At 37.1% G+C, this 20957-nt stretch overlaps 1 protein-coding gene across 1 annotated transcript in view; it reads left to right on the top strand.

Moving 5' to 3' along the window:
* The window catches only part of CRIM1 (cysteine rich transmembrane BMP regulator 1), a 202716-nt gene extending 183245 nt beyond the window's left edge, over positions 1-19471 (top strand). The window contains exons 12-17 of the mRNA XM_069800536.1: positions 4350-4565; positions 6230-6451; positions 10949-11143; positions 12138-12260; positions 13664-13851; positions 16589-19471. Coding sequence (XP_069656637.1) covers positions 4350-4565; positions 6230-6451; positions 10949-11143; positions 12138-12260; positions 13664-13851; positions 16589-16765 — 1121 coding nt within the window. The 3' untranslated portion in view covers positions 16766-19471. The remainder of the gene's footprint in view (positions 1-4349; positions 4566-6229; positions 6452-10948; positions 11144-12137; positions 12261-13663; positions 13852-16588) is intronic.
* The last annotated feature ends 1486 nt before the right edge of the window (positions 19472-20957 follow it).

The raw sequence follows: 20957 nt of genomic DNA, 5'->3' as shown, positions 1-20957 counted from the left end.
ATTATTTTAACACTTTTAGTGAGAAGGCCAAGTACAATTAATGCTGCATTCCAGTACAATTTTAATAGTAAGTGTTAATATGAAAAGCATCTATGAAAGATGTTAGAGTGTGGTTAGAGTATAAGATTAATGCCCTCTGTCTTCAGAATGATTCCTACATTTTATGTGCTAAATAGATTAATTTGTAATACAGTAATATTGTCTATGACTATTGGAAGTCACGTTACAAGTAGGAAAAACGAGGCTCATGATACTACTATAAATAGCAAAATGGTAAGACAGCACTGGCAGGATATAAGCAGTTACAACCTGTTTCAAATTCTTCATAAAGAACAGGAAATCCTAGGGGCAAAATAAGCAGCCAGACGCTCTTTCTAAAAGTGACAGAGTGTATCCTCCCTAGGACCTAAGATAACCGATCTCTTTAGATTGCTTAGACAAAGGATGATCTCCAAGCCCGTTCACACCTTGTGGTAGCTGGAAAAACGTAGTCTCCAAAAAGATGGGAGAGTCCAAAAGGTGTGTCTCCCTTTCAGCCTTTCTTAGTCTCCACCATGCTCCTCCCCTTAGTGTCAAGACTGGCCACTGTGGTTCCTGTGGTTCCATGGCCAGCCATGGTGTTGCTTTTGGCACTGGCTTTCATGGAGCCAGAGCTGTTTTCAATACTAAATAATTTAGCAGTGGTTACTGAGGCCGAGCTCTTAGTGCTTAGCATCTTAGTAATTACAACCATTAATGACATTTTTAGCTGAGATGAAAACACTAAGGAGGATACTCCCACCAGTGATGCACACTAGGGGAACCATCCTTCATTCATCCTTCTCTTCCATTATCGAGTACCTGGCTAGTCTGATGGGGAATTTAGAAATCATAAGATTTTTAAAGGAAGCCTTAGTGTTTTATCAGCTTGGAGCACGTTTTTTTGCCATAGCAGTATGCAGTGTTGGTCCATATGCATCCCATCAGGTATTGTCATTCTTTCCTCCAGCTCCCCATGCACACACACATCCACAGCCTGTCTTAAATAGTACACTTCTCTCCACATGAAACCTCAGTGTGGCAAAAGAAAAAAAAAGAAGAAGAAAACAACAACAACAAAAAGATTCAGTTGTGAATATTGTTCCAGAAGGAGCAGCCAAACAGCAAATAATAAATACAGAATATCATATTCCTAAAGTCATATCACTGGACAGGGATGTTATTTTCCACTCGCACTAGCTGGAATTCAGGGCTGCACAGAACTGGTGGAGTACCTGCAGCAGTCACTCACCTTTTCACAATTATTTGTGTACTGTTGTAGGGGATGGTATACTTTGTATGAATGGGGACAGGTTGGCATGTCAGTCTTGCATTAAATAAACATTCAAGATTCAAAATTTAAAATGTAGGATGGTAGTTCCAGTTTCAGCAATTCTGGTATTAGGTCCCCAAGACTGATTCCTGATTTCACTCTACTATCAGCATACTTGTGCGTATTGATCTACCTAACACATACAGAACACCTCAGAGCGTTCAAGTAAGAGTAATGTTAATTTTGGTGTTTCAGCAGCACCAGTGACTAGTTGCTCTGTTTACAGAGAATAAGTTTGGGTAAATCCATTCATAAGTCTAATGTTCAGTTCACAGAAAAAAGATCAGTATGAGATCAGCAGTATCTATCTTCTCACACTGTACATTTCTTGTGGATGAGATCGGCGTTTGATTCTAAGCACCAGCGATGTTGGTCTCTTGTATAAAAGAGCAGTTACCCAGTAGTGTCCATTCCTTTGAGATACAATGTCTGCGTAGGTTTCTCTGACATCTTTCCTGCTTTCGGGGTACTAGTCACCTAGCTTCTGTGTTAGCGAAGTCATACTTGATATAAACTCTTACAATGCTAGGGCAGATGCATCACTTTTTTTTTTTTTTTTTTTTTAAAGTGATTGCATACATAGGTATCTGAATTAATGTGGCCAAATTAGTCCCAGTCCCCCACTGAGGTTTTATATTTGTTAGAAATGTACTTCTGATTTTATTTTGCAATGTATTGATTCCCCACTGATGTTAAAAAAAAAAATCATAGCTTTCAGTAAATAGGAATTAACTTTGGAATTGTGAGACTGTAAGCACATCACTCAAATGTGTCTGGCATAAGGATATTGAAACAATTAGCAATCCTGATGTACTGAGTTTTGAATTGCACTGTTAACCTGTCAACAGGGAAGTGGCAGCTCTCAGAGGTCATTTTTCAGATTGAGGAAAAAAAAGTGGTTACGTTCAATTCCATATTTGGTTAGTTTTCAACAAAGCAAGATATACCTTGACTGCTACAACATTAATTATAACTGTGATTCTATATATTAAGAGGTTTAAGTGGATTGTCGCAATGCTTGTGAAAAGCTCCATGTTTTCCTGTAAGATTTAGAAGGTCATTAACTGCTAGTGTTTTGCAGAACCATGCTATCCAGAAAGTCTGTATTTGTTTGGCTAGTTGCTCCTTCAGGAATATAGTAGTTGTACGTTTGTAGCAATTCAGTTGCAGTGCTGTATCAATATCAGTGCTGCTAAGGGAGCAGTAAGCAGTACCATATGTACAGCAGTACTATCTGGTTATGCTTTTCAGTTTATGAACAGTATATGAGCTGTAGTAAAACAGGCCTGTGACTTTGCAGGGAACTAAATGCAAAGGAGATGACTCAGAAAATTTCCAGAAAATAATTAGTATTGCTTTACTGTAGCGGATTAGGAAGCCATTGCATAAAATGTAATACATTGTTCCAGCTGAAATAAAAAACAAACAGTGACAAGGCAGCAGACCAGCTATCTCACTTCAGGTAAATGCTACTGAATCACATATGGTTCATAAATGTGAGCAATAGGAAAAGAATAGCATAAGCGAATCAGTGAAAGATAAAATAATTCCATGAAAGAAGAAATGCACGAGTACTTTGTGAATAGAGTAAGATAGGCCAGACTCAGGTTCCTTGAGTTCTACTGATATTTTCCAGAAGTGAAAACAAATAATTGAGTGGTGTGTCTTTGCCACGGTTTATCCCCAGCTGGCAGCTAAGCATCACACAGCTGCTCGCTTACTCCTCCCCACCCAGTGGGATGGGGGAGAGAATCAAGAAAAAAAGTAAAATCATGGGATGAGATAAGAACAGTTTAATAAAACAGAAAAGAAGAAAATAATAGATAATAATAACAATAATAAAATTACAATATTAATAATAAAAGGATTAGAATATACAAAACAAGTGATGCACAGTGCAATTGCTCACCACTTGCCAACTCATGCCCAGTTAGTTCCCAAGCAGCGATCCGCCCCCTCCAGCCAACTCCCCCCCAGTTTATATACTGGGCCACAGTCAGAGCTGCAGAGTATGCAGTTTGTGGCATAAACTTTTCTTGATGGTTAACTGCTTAAATGCTTTCAAAGTGCAGGACAGGTTTCTTTTTTCTTTTAAAACACCAAGACATAAAGAAAGTTCCCCCATTTTTTTAATGCCCTAGTGGCTGGAGGACACTCATGCTGAACAAGGGAAACAGTTTCAGCTCCTTTCTTAACTTGAAGGAGATCAAACCCATTCTCTAAACTGCCTGGGTTAGAGGCCGTGTGAGTCTTTTAGACAGGGCTGTAGAGGTAATGTAATTAATTGTGTGAAAAGGAATTAAAGTTCATTTGGTGAGATACAGTCACTGGAAATATTGAGTATACACACTCTGGCATCTCCTTGGGTGCAGTCATTACTTCAAAGACTGCAGATTATGTATTTATTTATTTATTTATTTAATGGAACAAAGTGATGAAGCACTTCCACCAGTGTTAAGTGCTTGTATGTTTTTAGGGGTTTGGGTGGGGGATTCTGTGTTTTTCTTTGCCGTTTTGTTTGTTTGTTTTTTCCAAACTGGCACCTGATAGTACAGACACATAAACTCAGGAAACTCAAAGGCAGACAGTTGAATCTGGACTTTCTAAATCCGAGACAAGAAGCATACTTATCCATCCTTTCAAGAATTGCACTGATGCTAATATTTAGCAGTTAAGAAACTGATTGGTATAATTTTTCAGAAAATGACAGTTGTCTCTTGGAATTCCTACATCACGGATTGGTTTGATTTTTTTCTGAAATGCCAAGAATGTTTGACGTTATCTGATTTATATTAACTAGCATTTATTCAGACTGATTCTGAAATTGTTTCTTGTTTATATTTTTCCCATTTTCCATGAGATGCAGGTGACAAAATCAATATCTGGTTTTGTTATTCCTAATATTTTCAATAATAACAGAAATTATTAATCTTGCGTACATTTGTTAATCATTAGAGTAACAGTTGATTTTGCCTGTCTTCCACTTCTGTTTTTCCAGATGAAATAATTGTGCAGAAGCCAGAGCTCACCAGTCCATCAATCTGTCATGCTCCTGGTGGGGAATACTTTGTAGAAGGAGAGACATGGAATATTGATTCTTGCACGCAATGTACATGCCACAGTGGACGTGTCCTGTGTGAGACTGAAGTCTGTCCACCGCTGCTTTGTCAAAACCCCACCCGCACACAGGACTCCTGCTGTCCACAGTGCCCAGGTATATATTGACAACCACCTTTCATCAGAGTCCTTTCTTGATCTGAAAACATATGATGTGAATATTGAATGTTTCGGTATGTACACAGTTGGTTGTTGTGGTGCCTTCGTTTAGCAGTTTGGAGTGAGAGCCTGCAGTCCTCTATTTCAACTGCAAAACTTGACTGTGTGCAAGAAATATCTTATATGGAAAGGGGAGTTGTGGCCCTGAAGTTTGAACATCTTTGAAGGCAACCTAATAATGTAAGGGTTGCATGAGAACCAGAATCCTTACTTGGAAGGTTTATGAAATATGCACTGGCTTGTTTATGGAAACATGCAGAATTAGAGAAGCTTCGAAAGTAGTCAGTGCTAGGCAGATACAGGCTTGTTTGTTTTCCTTTCTACATGCCTTGGTTTCTATGAACCTTCTTTTTACTGTATTGTCTATTTGGTATTTGGTCTCAAAAATACTTCTGTTTGCTTTTACTTTCACCTGGTATGATTTGAGAGTGACTTGAAGGCAAGTGAGTAATATCAAAGCATTCCAGCCCAGCAGGTGTGCCAGATTCCTCTTAGACTGCCTCACAGTGTCAGGAAGGTAACAGGATTTGCTTTCCCCCAAGGAAAGAGATGCAATTATAAATGAACATGAATTCCTATTTTACATAGCAAATGGGGGAGTTTATTGCAGTGGAAATTTAGTCCAAACCTGTGAATTGTATGTAAACTCACTGTGAAAATATTTGTCTTCATTAAAAATTACTTCGGGGGGGGGGGGGGGGGGAAGTTAGGTTTTGCCATTTCTTCAGCAGGGTTTTTGTTGGGGTTTTGAGTAGTTTTTTTCTGACAAAATACTTTAGGTAAAAAAGTTAGCCAATTCTCCTGACTTCGATTTTTCTCATTAATAACAGTGAACACTTGCTTAACTTCAAAATACTTTTTGGAGGAGCTGATCTTCCCTCACTGGCTATATAAGGAGCTTAGTCTCATGATTTACATAGTTAGATTGAGAACCTGATCTGAGTGCCCTTACGAATCCTTTTTTTTCTTTTTTTTTTTCCCCTCCTTTTCTTAGATGTTCTCTGCATATACAGTTATATTTCTTGATCCATAGTGTCTGTTAAGATACAGCTTAATTGCAGAAATATGTCTTCTCCATGTGCGGGCATGAGAATTGAAGCAGACCCATTGGCATCAAGCTGAAGCCTGATCAAGTTCCGTTTGTTTCTCAACAGCTTATAATTCGCTCATATAAGTCCACTAGCGAAGGTGACAGCAGCATAATAGCTTTTTACTTTGCATCATTCAAGGACTTGAGCTGACATGGCAGAAGCTGGGATTCATGTTTTACATTTAAAACTTAATCTCTCTAATTCAAGGGGAATTCCTATATACCATTTAATTCAGAGCATTCAGAGTGGCTTTCTGAGGGGTTGCTTCTGATGGTGATTGTTTTTGACTTTGCTGTCTTTTTTTTTTTTTTGAGTAAACTCAATAAAGGTCTACATAAACTTTATTAGAGAGCACATCATGAGATCCTCATCAAATGTCCTAGTTCTTCTGAAGTAGTGAGCCAAAATGTTACAATTCTGTTGCATTCTTCAAGAGTGAACCCTCTGTTGAGGAAATATGAAAGAAGTTAGCTACTGTAAGTTAAATAACTTAATCTGTTTATATTTACAGACGAGCCTCTTCAACCCTCTTCATCAAGCAATGAGAGCATGCCCAGTTATTGCAAAAATGATGAAGGAGATATTTTTCTGACAGCTGAGTCCTGGAAGCCCAATGTCTGCACTAGCTGCATTTGCATGGATGGTGTGATTAGATGCTACTCTGAGTCTTGCCCACTGGTATCCTGCGAGAGACCTGTTTTGAGAAAGGGACAATGTTGTCCTTACTGTATTGGTGAGCAGATGAAAATAGTTGATAACTTGCTGTTCCTTTCTTGGGAATAAGAAGGAAGTTTTATTTCTGTATTGAAATATGTTTTCCCTGTTTTGGGGAGATGTAGTTTATGCCTTCAGTTGAACTGGAGAGTGAAATCTGCATAGGGAGCTTTGAGGATCATGATTTGTGGTTTTGAGGTAGAAGTGCAGGAAGATATAAATGTAATTTGCCTACAAACTTGAGAGGACATCCTCCAGAAAACTTGGTAATATACCTTACTAGATTAAAACATTACACAAAAATTATTTTATTTAAAGGAAGATCTGCCAGGTAACACATAGGTTATGTCAAGATATGTGGTAATATGAGGAAAATATTAATTACAACTGTAGAAGATAAGCTGAAGCATTATGAAATTTCACAGAATGGATAAGTGTTAATAAGGCACCTAAATTAAAATACAGGAAAAAAACAGGAAGTTCATTAAAGATAGTTACAGAAGAGGCAAAGTAATATATTTGAGAAAAAAATTAGGGAGAATTTTGGGTTTTGAATACTAAAAATGCATAAAGAATTGAGGGCCATGCACTGGTTTTGAATTTGGCGTTGAAGTAAATGGTGGATGCTGTAGATAGTGAAAATTGCCAGGCATTTTTGAAGTTGCAGAATTTGAGATTACCGATCATTTTTTCATTGCATTTTGAATATGAGTATTTATTTACAGATTACTTTTTTGTGAGTTCACAGTAAGTACAAAGGCTGTAGAATGGAAGCTGCTGATAAAGAATCGTATAATGAACTTACTGAAATTAAGTCTTTGTAGCATTGTTGGAAGGCATTCAGAGCTTACTGTAACCTTCATTTCCAAAAGTAGTGGGGGAGATAGAGTAGAAAAGAATTCAGTAAAAAGGAATATAAAAAAATTGATGGGCTTTAAGTATTCTTAATTGAACATGGGAATCAACTTGCCCATCTATAAACAATACAGTTCTTAATCAGAAAGATGTCACAAAGGTTGTGAAGTCCTTTCAGATATGTACCATTGATATAGCTCTTGAAATCTTTAATTTGTTGCAGATAAAATATATTTACTAATAGGTGATACAATTTTATAGAATATGCAAGGAATTTATCAAAGAAATGCCTGGAAAAGTTAGAAAGTATCAAAATTTCAGTTTCCCTTGGAATCCTACTTAGATTCCTGATGAGGACATTTTGAGGGGAAAGTACCATTACCCTATTACTACTTTCTCATCATGGTTTGCATACAAAATGGGGAGGATTTAAAGTTTATTTGACAACTGTTTTTTGCAGGCTTTTCTTCCTGTGGTTGAATTTGCAACCAAAAAGATCATTTTAATCCAGAATACATTTTAATGTTAAAAAAATATAGAGTGTATGCAGAGTTGGGCAATCAAACCAGTAGAGTCAGAACATGAGCCTTAGTACTGTACCAGAGAATTCTTTAGGTCGAGGAAGGGATGCACCACAGGGACTGGTGCCATGAACTACAAAAATAAAACCTCTAGAACTTTGTGCCTACACCTTGCATGTCAGGTTTGCAAATATATACACACGCAACATGTAGCTATTGCTTTAATTAATTTACTTTGAATCCCATAAAATTGCACAATATTGCAAATACTTAAATGTGTGAGCTGTAAAAACTTAATGTGGTTTTTTTAGTAGCAACTGCTCACTCAGCAGTACAAAATACAGAGGCCAGATTTTAATTAGTGCTCAGGTATGAAGACTCTCGATGATACATTTTATTAATCTAAGCTGTACTACATTGTCAGTATATTTTGTGGTCTGAATAACTGAAATTCATGGAAACTTTTTTAATGGTTTCTATGAACTATATACTCTTTGCCTGTAAGAGGAGTAAGGTCATGCACTTAATTTTTGTCTTCCTGGTTTTACTGTTTTACTCTTCATTTCTTGAGAACTGTGAAGCATATCTTTGTACAGATTCTTCCTTACTATTTTCATGTAATAGTTGATAAAATGTTTAGTAGGCAAACTCTGTGGAAACAGGTGGTCTTCATTTACTGGAATTTCAAAAGTTATGCAGGGTTTTTAACACTGTATTTTATTCTGTTTCTTTCTGGGTCCAGGTCTGGTTAATGCCTAACAAGTTAGTATAGATTCAAATTCAAAATTTTACAGGCCTTTGATGCTTTGTTGTTTGACTGACTCCTCAAATTCACCCTGTGTGTTCAATGTTCTTCTTTCTCATGCAAAGCAAGATTAATTTGGAAAGATAACCTTCTACTTTAGAGCGGATAAAGGGATATCTATTTAATTAGAGACGAGATTAGTCTTCTGCAGAAAACAGCAATGACTGTTTGTTTGTCTACCAGATGAGACTGATTTACTTGTGCAGCTAGAGGAAGTTTGAGAGAAGACAGGTAGAGCTACACATGGTATTCTGAACTGCATTTTTGTATGTGGGTTTCTCACTGCAAGTCTCTTGTTTCCACTGTCCTTGAGCGCTTGTTGGTGTTGTGGCCTTCGTCTTCATCCTGTGCTTATACTTGCATAGAGATGGACACCAAAACAGGAGACACACACAGGATAGTACTTTCTCAGGACTTAGAAGTTTCTTCTCAAGATTCAAAGGTGCAACACTGCTATTGCAATTTCACCCTTGTTCATTCTTCTAAAAAACATTTACTGTATTAAATTGTAATGTGTTCTTTACAAACTTGCAAAAGCCCAAGCAAGTTCAAGGACTTTTTAGCCAAGCCAGCTGTTGAGTTGAAGAAGCTGCCCTGAGTGGGGCAAGGTAGCACTTTGGGAGCAAATCAGCCCTGAGTGCACAGCTTTAGGTCTGCAAAGAACTGCTCAGGCTGTGTGCCTCACCCTCTTCCCAGACACATCTACTTTCTGATCAGTACAGGGCTCATGGAAGAAGGGCTCATGGTCACCTATGGAAGAACATAATGTGCTTTTTGCAAGCTTGCAGCCACCTTTTCCTCCCACTCTTCCCTTCCCATGTCCACCCCATATTCACTTACAAAATCTGCTACTTGGAGAGGTTGGGACCCATACTTAGAGCCATGGAAGCCATGGGATACCCATACCAAGGCCGCCTGGAACATTTACACTTTTCAGATAATTCCATTAGTATTTTCACAACAGTACTTCTTGCTGGTGTCCTTTTGCATTTGAATTTACTCTGTCCAGACCTGTTGCACTGGTCTGCTGACTGCTAACCTCGTTATGCCGGATGGTGTCAGTCTATTATGTTGTCATTAATTAAAAGCTGTACTGATGGCCAAATTATTTAATAAGGCTTTTTATTTATATTTGGGAGGTAATTCTAACTGACATATTTACATATGTAATCTGTGTGAATGTTAAACCAGTATTTTTCTGACAGCTTAAGAAGTTACTTTGCAATTTCATTCTGTTATCTCATGCATATGCTTAATCTGCAAATTCATGTCATCAGCAGGTTTCATCATCATAATTTCTGCCTCTAAGAAAAAAAGGCAGCGAGAAGCTAAGATGAAAATGAGGTGCTGCTTGGCTTTTGGAGGTTCTGCTGTGTAGTTGTATTTTGATTATAAAGAGCTATAGCAGCAAAAAACATCCTAGGCTAAGCAATTCATGACTGTCTTCTCAGTGAAGTAGAAGGTATACTGCAGACCACCTAAAAGGCTTGCACAGGGTGCAGCATAAAAAAAAAAGCTGTATTGAATGCTTAGGCAGAAAGTATAATGCTTCCTTTAAGTGTTTTCCCAAGTTGCTTCATCAAGTCCAGGTCCCTATTAAGTACTATGTCAAAATCTGTCTGAAAAGTTGTTAGCTTTACAGTCTTTGGGAAAGGTGTTCTGAAACCTCATTTTTTCTGAGGGTCAAGATCACATCAATTTCCAATTTGTATAATACTAACCATGGAAAAAAGGTACTGAATTTGGTTATTGCCCGTTTCCTGGTGTTGTCCGTTGATGCAGTTACAGGGAATGATCAGATCCCCTTCAAATCTGTTTTATCATAATAGTCTAAGCACTTCTAGATATGTCACCTGAGAGTTGCTTCATCCTTCTCAGCATCCTGCCTAATCTTTTCTCCAAGTATTTCAGACTGAGTTCATCTTTCTTGAACCTTGGTAATTAGAAATGTAGGTAGTTTGGGGTTTTTTTATAGTTAAATAGAATTTACTAGGAAACGAGGAGTAGTTGGCTGTCTCAGTCAAACAAAAAAATCAATTTTTCTTAATTTTCACAGCACTTCTGCTATCACCATTTCATGTCCCCAATCATCCATCTTCTAGCCTCTTGCATGAGGAAAATGAGGAGAAGCAGCCCAGGCTAAATTATGTAATTCATAAAGAAGCAGAAATGACACTTTTTTAACAAAGATTTTCTGGAAGATGTAGAGAGGGTCTTAATTACAGCTGGGATTTCTTTGTAGTTATTGTTTCGCTTTTGTGTTTGGGGAAGAAATCAGATTTGTGTGTAATTGGCCATTACCACGTGATGACACCACTCTGTTTTCCTTCAACAGAAGATACAGTTCCAAAGAAAGTGGTCTGCCACTTCAGTGGGAAAACATATGCAGATGAGGAACGCTGGGACATTGACAGCTGCACACACTGCTACTGCCTGCAGGGCCAGACTCTCTGCTCCACTGTCAGCTGCCCACCCCTCCCTTGTGCTGAACCCATCAACGTGGAGGGAAGCTGCTGTCCCATGTGTCCAGGTAATATGATATGACAACACAGATTATTATAATGCTGGTTTTCCAGGACTGATAATTATAAGGGTTTTTTTAATTGGGTTTTGAACATCAGTCTACATTTGAACAATATCAAGAACACAACAGGTGTTCAGACTTCAGGAAAATGAATATTCTTAACAGATAGGCATATTGTACAAATATATAGTTTGAATTTTATTTTTTCTGAGAGCTATGAACTCAAAAATTAGTTGCTTGCTCCTGCTGTGTCCTTTCATAAGGTTATGGAAAAATATTAGTGGAGTAGGAAAATGAATATTCTTCCATCTCTGCAGATTCTGTCAGCGATTAACATTTCTGTCTTTTCTGAGTCTCTTCGTTACTTTCAAGTATCACATTGCTTTATTTATCATTTTAACTTTGCTTAAAAATATTATGAAATTTTCGTAGTTATGGACACAAGGAACCTAAGAATTGCAATTGGTTTTTAATGCTATTCCTGACATACTTCTGCAGGAGTTTGCTCATCTTACTTAGTCAGCTGGTAACTAATTCTGACAGGACAGCTGGGGAGATTCAGCAGTACCCCCTCTTGCAATTCTCCTGCTTTGAGGATTACAAAAAAGGAAGGCAAAGAAACCAGGAGTGACAGTTTACATACCAGCTGGGAAGATGTAGCCTGCCCTTGGTATTTTTGTTGTTTAGTATCGCAAAGGAGCAAGACTGTAGTAAAGTGTGTATTCTGAAGTGATATTTTTCAAAAGCAAATCTGTCCACACAACTGTATCATCCCATTCACATTAGGATAATGATAATGGCAGGAGGCATGTATCCCGTATACAGTATGAAACAGGTTTTAAAACAAAATCCCAGACTAGTAATGGTGAAAACTCTGAACAAATGAAAGGATTCATAAGACAAAGCACTGCAGATGGCCAAGTGTATTTCCTGAATTAAGAGCAGCACTGGGAAGTTAAGCAGCCTGTAATTTGTGAAACACATTTATCTCATTTCACAGAGATGTATGTACCTGAACCTACTAACATCCCCATTGAGAAGACAAACCATCGAGGAGACATTGAACTTGAAGTGCCAAACTGGCCAACACCGAGTGAAAATGATATCATCCACATTCACAGAGGTAAGATGTGATATAAACTGGGCTAAATTAGGTCTGTGTTTATTCCCCATGTTTTAATGCATTTATTTGTTCTATTCAGGTAGCATCTGTGTAATGCTTTGAAAAGGTGGTTATCCGAGAATATTCTTCAGTGCAGAACTCTTACATGCCTTTTGCTTTGAGTAAAGATGAGTCAGTCTATTAAATTATATTTATGCAATTTGGTCTCATTATCATTCCATCTTCAGCTTGGAAGAAACATCTGTGTTGGTATGATGGAGTTCTGTAAAATTAAAAATGCGATGATGAATGAGGAGTGATTCTGCAGTGTCTTTTCTGATACAAAAACTAGAAAGCAGGCTGTTGTCAGGCCACTGGAGTTGATAGACCTTCATTGATCCATTTGACATTCTTATATTGATAAACAAAAATAGGAAAAGATGTACCACAACTTAACATATATCATAGACAAAAGTCAGAGTTAAAAGAAATACTTCAGGTATAATGACACAGAGCTAATAAAGTTGTCTAAGGATGTAAATCCATCTTTTGTTTAAAACTGTGCTGAAATCATTATTCCAGGGTAAGGGAAACACTCAATGACACAGTCTTTGTTAACCTTTTCTAATTGAAGGACTACCTAAACTTGTATATATTTTTTTGAAATCTAAGGATGATCTCATAGCATACTATTGTTTGGAGAAAGGATACATGAAATGTAACTGCTTTACAAAATTGTAAGCTTACATTTTTATAATTACAGCATTTTCATTTTTCACAGGCATAAGTAGCTGGCTTGCAACTCTCCTGGCTGGGGATTATAAACACACACTGCAGACTGTGTGGGAATATTATGTATGTCATTGAAAACTACCATTCTTTGCAATTACATGCAAAACTTGCTACAGTTTAGTAGACTGCCAGCAGTCTGTTTTCACAGGCTGAGTGGTTCAAGTATTGTAGTATGTTCTCAGCAAATGAGAGAGCGAATACATCGTAATTGTCTTACCAGTTTTTAAAAGAAAAAAAAAGAACTTTTGTCCTAAGGCTTCCAGGTTTTCCTTAGCATAGAAACATAGGCTGATTTTTTTTTTTTTTTTTTCAGTGGGTATCTGGTTGTGATCAGGTAAGACGATGCAAACACAACTGAGCTAAGAGGTTATTGTCAGACTTGCTTGTTACTGTGCTTTAGATTCCATCCTATTTCTTTTCTTTTTGATGGCCTTTTCCCAGCTAATATAGTCACTATAGAAGATACTAGCTTTCAGTTGTTCTAATTTACATAAATAAGGTGATATTTCAGGAGAGGAAGTCTGAATTCACATGAGTGACAAGATCCATGACTGGGATTTTCATAATTACATTCTTCTTTATGGTCGAGGCCCATTTACAATTGCTAACAAATGCTGACATCTGCCTTGCAGACATGAGTCATCTCCAGGGAGAGTACAGAAGTGGCAGTGGACCACACCCAAGCGAAGATGCCTCCGTTAGCTCTGTTGCCTTGGTGACAATTCCAATCACGATAGCGCTGTTATTGATCATCGTCCTTCTGCTCATCAATCAGAAAAAGCAGTGGATTCCAGTGTCCTGCTACAAAGCTCCAACAAAGGTGCCCTGTTTATGTCTTGTTTCCAGGCTTTCACTTTTTTGGAAAACAAGATGAACAAGAATATTGTGTAGGATGCAACTGAGTTCACATGATGTGAACACTCTCAAATTATTTTCTCCTTACGTCTTAAACCATTTATACCAGTCAGTCTGTTGGTATTTATTTAGTCTCCTAAATGATTTTTTTCACTATTGAATGAAAACATTTCCTGCTCCTTATAGTATTGAGCTGTCACTAGACAGAAAAAAAGCTCAGAAAAAAAATTTAAAAAAAAAAAATCCAGCTCTGTATATGTGTAGGTAATACATGCAAATTTCTTATCTGCAGTCAAACTCTTAAGAGAATATTTTTGCTTTCTTAACTTTCATCCACTTTAAAAGTCTTGTCCAACATCAGGTACTGTAGGTACTTGCACTGTTTATCACATTTTCTAGTAACTGCATCATAGGGTTCTAGGACTGATACTTTAAGAGAGATCTCAGGCAGTATCTACCAATTAAGTATTCTGAGACCACCAAAAAAAGGAAGAAGCAGGTAGCTTAGAAATCAACAGTGAAAAGAGCATTGTTTTGTTCTGAATAATAGTTCCATCAGCAGACTAAGCCCTTATTCCATATTCAAATGCCATTTATATCAGTTCCCCCATTTATTCCACTTTATTCCTAATTCTAATGAAACAGACTTTGTCCATCCTTAGAACACAATTGGAGAGCATCTTTTCTTCAGTTCTACCTAGAAAAGTAATACAGTCATTTTAAAAATGAAGTGTCCCAGAATTCTTTCTGTCACTGCTGCAGAGCTTTTTTAAAAGAAAACACATAATTTCCAAAAAGCTTACAAATACAGTCAGACCATAAAGTTGAATTCAATTTTAATTAAATAGGAAGCATGAGGAATCGATATTATCCCGTTTCCAGTCTTTCAAGACAAGCAAGCAATACCAGTTTCTGAATTTCTTAAGGAATGCATTTAAAAATTCATTTTTTACTCTAATGGATTCACTCCTAAACTCTCAGAAAGGCTGCTCTCCATCCAAGTGCTGTGTGACAAAATGGTTGAAGCTGAAGTGAAAATCACAACTTTCTAACTGGAACTAGAATCAATAATTCTACCTACTTTTTTTACTCACGGAACATTATTTTCCTCAAACACTTCTATTGCTGAAACATCGTTTATTTCAGTGTCACCAGAAGACATCATCCACATGCTAAGAAAGCTCAGTAAGCCATATACATATTCAATGCAAGACCATGGATATACTGAAACTCAGATTTCTTCTGAGAGTCTTTGTCATAAATGTATCTTTCTTTTAAGGTTTCTTCAATCAAGTGTTACTCATTAGTTTCTCCTATTCCTTGCAAGATGACTGATGGTTCCTAGTAATAAATTTTGGCAAGCCTGTTTTGGCTTATGTTCTTTCTGTTCAGAATAGTCCAGCTATTTATTAAAGAACAAATCAACAACTGTGCTTAAATCATATGAATACCAAAAGAAAGATGATAGGAAAGACATTTAAAATTACAGATGGACTGCTAATATTTAGCCATGATTCTGTTAAGATCAGTGAACCTCAGGACTTCTTTGTGAATCCAGTCCACAGACTTTTGAAGAGCCAAATGTAAAACATTACTGTTTGTAATAAGTATTTGGGTAAAATGCTTTTTGTGACAAAGGGTACTGAAGGTAAATTTTTAGTAATAAAAGCCCTTCTGATCTTCTGATTTAAGCCTTGGAAAAAGAAGGTACGTCAGTGGAAACTGGAATTTTTAATATTTGCGGTCCATTTGTATGCTTACAGTGCGAGCATACACACGCATTGTCACTAACTTACCACATATCCATAGAGTATGCTTACTGCCTGTCCTCCTTCATGCTTAGCCCATAAACATTTAAAGTAGTGTGCACCCAGCATTGTTTCATCTTCCTCTCAGCTGCAGAATCTTTCTGTTGAAGGATTCTCAAACAGAGGAATAGCAGGACTGGAAAGCCAGTATGCATAGCTCAACTCTTTCCTTGAGCAGTATTTTATATGCATTCATGCTTGTAGATCATGATGTACTCAAAACCTCACTTATTCACATTTGCCTAAAATTAAATCCTCTATTCTACACTTGCAAGCAAGGACGGACAGCTCTACCACATGCCACATCAAACACTGGCATCTCCGTAATAACACTCTGCTTCACAAGGGTGTAAGGCCTAGCAAATACTGGATAAAAGGTGGGTCATTTCCTAATTAAGGAAGTAATACATAAACCACCTTGGAAAGGAATATACAAGGATCTGATAGGATACCCCATGCCAGAATTAACTATAACAGCTGAGATCTCTCCCATTCTCTTAGTGGAATTGCAACCACGAACAGAACATTCTTGAAAATGATCAGTAATAAAGAGGCTGTTAAAGTCTTAGAAACAAGCTGCTGCACATCCAGGGCAACAAGGTTAAGCCCCTGTGTAGTGCTAGACTAACAGAGAACAGTTTAAACCAGTCCATCTGGGATATAAAAATACCAGACCTCCATTCAGAAGATGAAAAATGGTGATTCAGAAGAGAGTGCTGGTCTGTTGCTGTGCCTGGCATAAGCCTTTACCAAGTTCAGCAAAAGTCCAGACTCTTTCATTGCTGATTTGATTTTGGTTTGTGCTTACGGACTTGAACCACAAAGACTTTTTAAATTATGTGTGAAATACAAAAATTTTTTAATTTACTCAATATTCCCTTTTTGTTTTAACAGCCTTCTTGCCTAAACAATCAACTGGTATATGTGGACTGCAAGAAAGGTACCATGGTCCAGGTGGACAGTTCTCAGAGGATGCTAAGAATTGCAGACCCAGATTCAAGATACAGTGGATTTTACAGCATGCAGAAACAGAACAACCTACAGGCAGATAATTTCTATCAAACAGTTTGAAGAATTGCACCCTTACCAAGGATTTAAGAAAGAGAGAGGGAGAGAGAGACTAAGTCTGTTATTAAAATAAAACTAGAATTGTGCACTTGCTTAGTGGATTGTATTGGATTTGTGACTACATGTACAGCTCTAAGACCTTACTGGGATGAGCTCTGACTCCTGCAATGTGCCAGAAAAAGCATTCCCACTTTTCCTTGAGATAACTGACCAAGTGTTTTCTTAGAACCAAAGTTTTAAAACTTGTTAAGATATATTTGCTTGTAACATAGCTATAGAGGTTTTTTGGGAGGGGGAATCAGGGGCTAGGAGTAGGCAATGAGGTAAAAGGAAGCTTCAGAGAAGAAAAGCTGGTCATGCTTGGCTGGAGAAAAAAATGAATAAAGAATACAGCCAGGCAGCAGGATAGTGGTTTTTCTTGTTGCTCTGAAATTGCATCTGTTGCAGCAAAGCCTAACCCCAGGTGAAAAAAATATGAAAAGGTCTGATTTTTGTTTTTTTCCAGCTGTTGCTACAGTAATATACTCCTAGAACAGAATTTGTCACATCACAGGTGTGGTGTAGCTGCAAATATTTTTCTATATGATGAGAAGCTGCAGTAGTTAATGAAATAGCAAGGAAAAGGTTATAGCAGAAAATAAAGGGTGGGTTTATTAAGGATGTATAAAATTATACCTTGTGCTGCTTTTTGTTTTTATTTTTGTTTCTTCGAAGCTGATTGGCTAGATTAGCCGGACTTCGGCAGAGTTAGCAAATGACTGAGGCCTAAGTAATTCCTGATATGAGCACTGGATCTTTTGACAGCAGTATTGAAGGAAGGAAGGAAAAGTCAAGAACACCATGCAGTTCCAGGGGCTTTTGTTTGTTTGTTTTGTCTGTTGTGGTTTTGTTTTGTTATTTTATATCAATCTCTGGTTGTTCATACAGGAGAAGGAAAAATATTTTTGTTGGACAAAGCTCTTGCTTACGAGAGAGTAAAAAAGAGACTGTTTTAAGGTTGTTTTTTTCCTGTTGATGTTCTTATTTACTGGTATGCAGATTTAGAAACTACTTCCATGCTAGGAAGCTGCTTAATTTTAATTGTATATTACTCAAGCACCTTTTTTGAAGCTCAGAAAAAAAAGGAGATCATGCTTCTTTAAACTTTAGCATTATAGGAATATTTATGTAAATATAATTATGCTAAAAACAACAAAAAGTATTTGTATGTTTGTGTATATATATGTATATACAAATGCATGTAGGTATACATATGTATATATACGTGCATGTGTATATACACTATACATATATATACTGTATATATAAAATACTATGTATACAGTATATATTTTTTCTATTTTTTTTCTTGTTGAATGTATTTTTATCTGAGAGAGATTTTACCCAGAGCAGAAACAGATAAACAGGCATTCCATATCAATGCTTAATCGCTTGTGAGTTTAGGAAAGACAAGAAAAGAGCATCTCATTCTACCTACAGTTTGATTTGATTTGAAAGTGTTTGTGTGCGTGCGTGTGTGTGTGTGTGCACTCTTGTGTTTGCGTGTGTACAGTACGTGCACGATTATAGCAGTAAGCGTTGCTCTTGCTACTTGCTACATTTCAGGGTGTTTCTTATTTTTCTTTTCCTGCTTAGCCTTAAAAAGGCTTTTTAATGAATGCATTGGCTAGAGACACTGATGACAATATACATGCAGCACTAATCAGCTCCATAGAATAACACCATCAGCTCCTGGATTTTTTTTTCTTTTTTTTTTTTTCAAACAATTGTTTGAAACAACTACTGGAATATTGTCCACATTAAGCTGGAAGTGTGTTGTAGCTTGCCTCATTTATAACTCTGACTGTATAATACAATGTTAACTTTCCAAACAGGTCTTGGCACTTTTATACTAATTACCCATTTGTGCATTGCCTTTTTTCTTTTACAAATGCTTGTCATAAGAGACACAGATACCCAGTATGCTTAATGTGAAAAGAAAATGTATTTTTTGTAAAGGAACTCTCAAGTATTGTTATAAATACTTGGTCAGAGGTTGCTGAACTTTAAAACTGAAAAAAAAACCTAATTTATTATTATAATGACCTAATTTATTAATCTGAAGATTAACAATTTTTTTGTTTTAGAATATCAAAAAGGTGTTCTAGCTGTTTGCATCAAAGAAAAAAAATAGGTGTATCGTTAAGGGTCAACATTTTTTCTGCTTATATAACTTCCGTTTCCAACCACCAGTAAGAAAAAATGTGGTCTCCCCAGTGTTTTGTACTCAATCTGATATTGAAACAGAGATGTTTCTGTCCAGTTACCTTAAAGATTTTGTCAAGACAAAACATCCATTCCTTGCATAAGAGTAAGCAGTCTTTATCCAGAAATTGTAAATGCTTGCTTTTGTTTTACAATCAAGGCCATATTCTGAAAATATTAGCAGGATATAGGACATGGTGTAAAATGGTTTTTATTATTATTATTTTATTATTATTATTTTAAAGATATGATTTATCCTATGTGCTGTATCCATTACACTCTTTTACTTTGGTTCCTGTTGTGCTCTTGTAAGAGAAATGCAGATATAATTTTCTGAAAAATAGATGCATATGTGGCACTCGGAGTGCACTGCGGTTCAGCAGAATTGCTTGTTTACTTTTTTAACTGTAAGGCGGTTTCTTGTAATTTGGCTCTTGGCAGCACAATAAAAAAATTTTAAACCTACTGATGCACGTTTTCTTAAATGTTCACATTTATTACTTCCGTACACCGGTCCTTGAGATGTTAGTTTATATCTTGATATTATGGTGAGGTTTTTTCCCCGAGAGTAGGAATTCGTATTACTGTCCTGCTGACCTTAGATCAGAACAGTTCAGGAACATACTGTGGGTAAAGAACAGTTTTCAGCTACAGAAAGTTCTGGTTTTTACACTGGGGAATTTTCACATTAGAGGGATTTGTGGAATTCCAGATACTTTCAGCATTCAGTAAAGATCAGCCTTTCACTCTCTCAAATGCAAAGTTAGGCCTTTGCCCTGCCATTGAGTCCATGTGGTCTAGTCATACCTGTCAGAAAGCCATAACCAATCATATGGGACTCTAACATGAAGTCCTATAGAAAGTGTGTGGAATCACAATTTGCACTTCATGGACTTCCTGAACCACAGACCATTTATTTACCTATTAGCCTATAATGCTTTTTTTCTTCTATTAATTTGTAAGTTAATGGACTTGATGTAAAGTTCTGGTATGTAACTTCCTGAAGCAAGGAGTTTTTCAGCTTAAGTACTTGCTCTGTGAAAAACTGCCTCCTTTTCTTTCCTTGAACCTACCACTTGGTGGTTTCATTTGATATCCCCGACTTTCTGCATTCAAAACAGCAGTGGATTGGTATCTATATGCCACGCATTAATTTAGAGACCTGGATCTTCTCCCCATTTTTTCTGTGCTGAAAAGCCCAAGATGATTCTTTGGGAGCTGTTCCATACCTTCTGGCCAACCCTGCTGTTCTTTGTACTTCCCATTCTATTACATCCTTTTAAGATCAAGGGTAAAGGGACTGAAAATGTCTGCATTGTTCAAACATGGTACACCCTGGATCTATCATCGTATTTACTGTTTGGATTGCTGCTGACCACCGAGTCAGTGCTCTTACAGAGCTAGCTGAAATAATCCAAAAATGCCCAAGTAGTAATAGTTACTGCAAAGTCCATAATTGACTAGGACAGATCAGTATTCTTGTGCATGCCTTTACATTTATATATGCTGAATTTCCAGTAATCTCCTCTCCCTTGCTCATTACCTGTCCCAGCATTTTTGCTCCTTCCCAAGACTATGGCTATGGAAGACTATGTCTTCGAGAAGAGCATCTTCAAATTCTGCCTGCAAACATTTTGCTTTTCCATCAGAATGGAACAGACTCGTGTATAAAACAATGGTGCATCCACATTTGAACACTCACAGTAGTCCTGACCTCCTCTGCCCTACTCCCAGTGTCAGAAAGGATCATATTGGAATGCCTACGTGTGCTAGGGTTTGTCAGCTTAAGAAAGTTATAACTGAGTAGGATAGGACAAAAGTCTTCAAATTACCTCAGTGGCATGCAGATGCTTAACAGAGAATTAATTTTCCACTGACTGTGTCTCTTTCCAAACATCAAGTAGGAATTTTGAAGAGAAACTTAAAGGAGGCTCAAAAGAAATTTCAGAAG

This window comes from Haliaeetus albicilla, chromosome 13 (genome assembly GCF_947461875.1).
Source record: "Haliaeetus albicilla chromosome 13, bHalAlb1.1, whole genome shotgun sequence".
Taxonomy (NCBI): Eukaryota; Metazoa; Chordata; class Aves; order Accipitriformes; family Accipitridae; genus Haliaeetus; species Haliaeetus albicilla.
The sequence above is the reverse complement of the archived record's forward strand: the minus strand, read 5'-3'. Positions and strand labels throughout refer to the sequence as shown.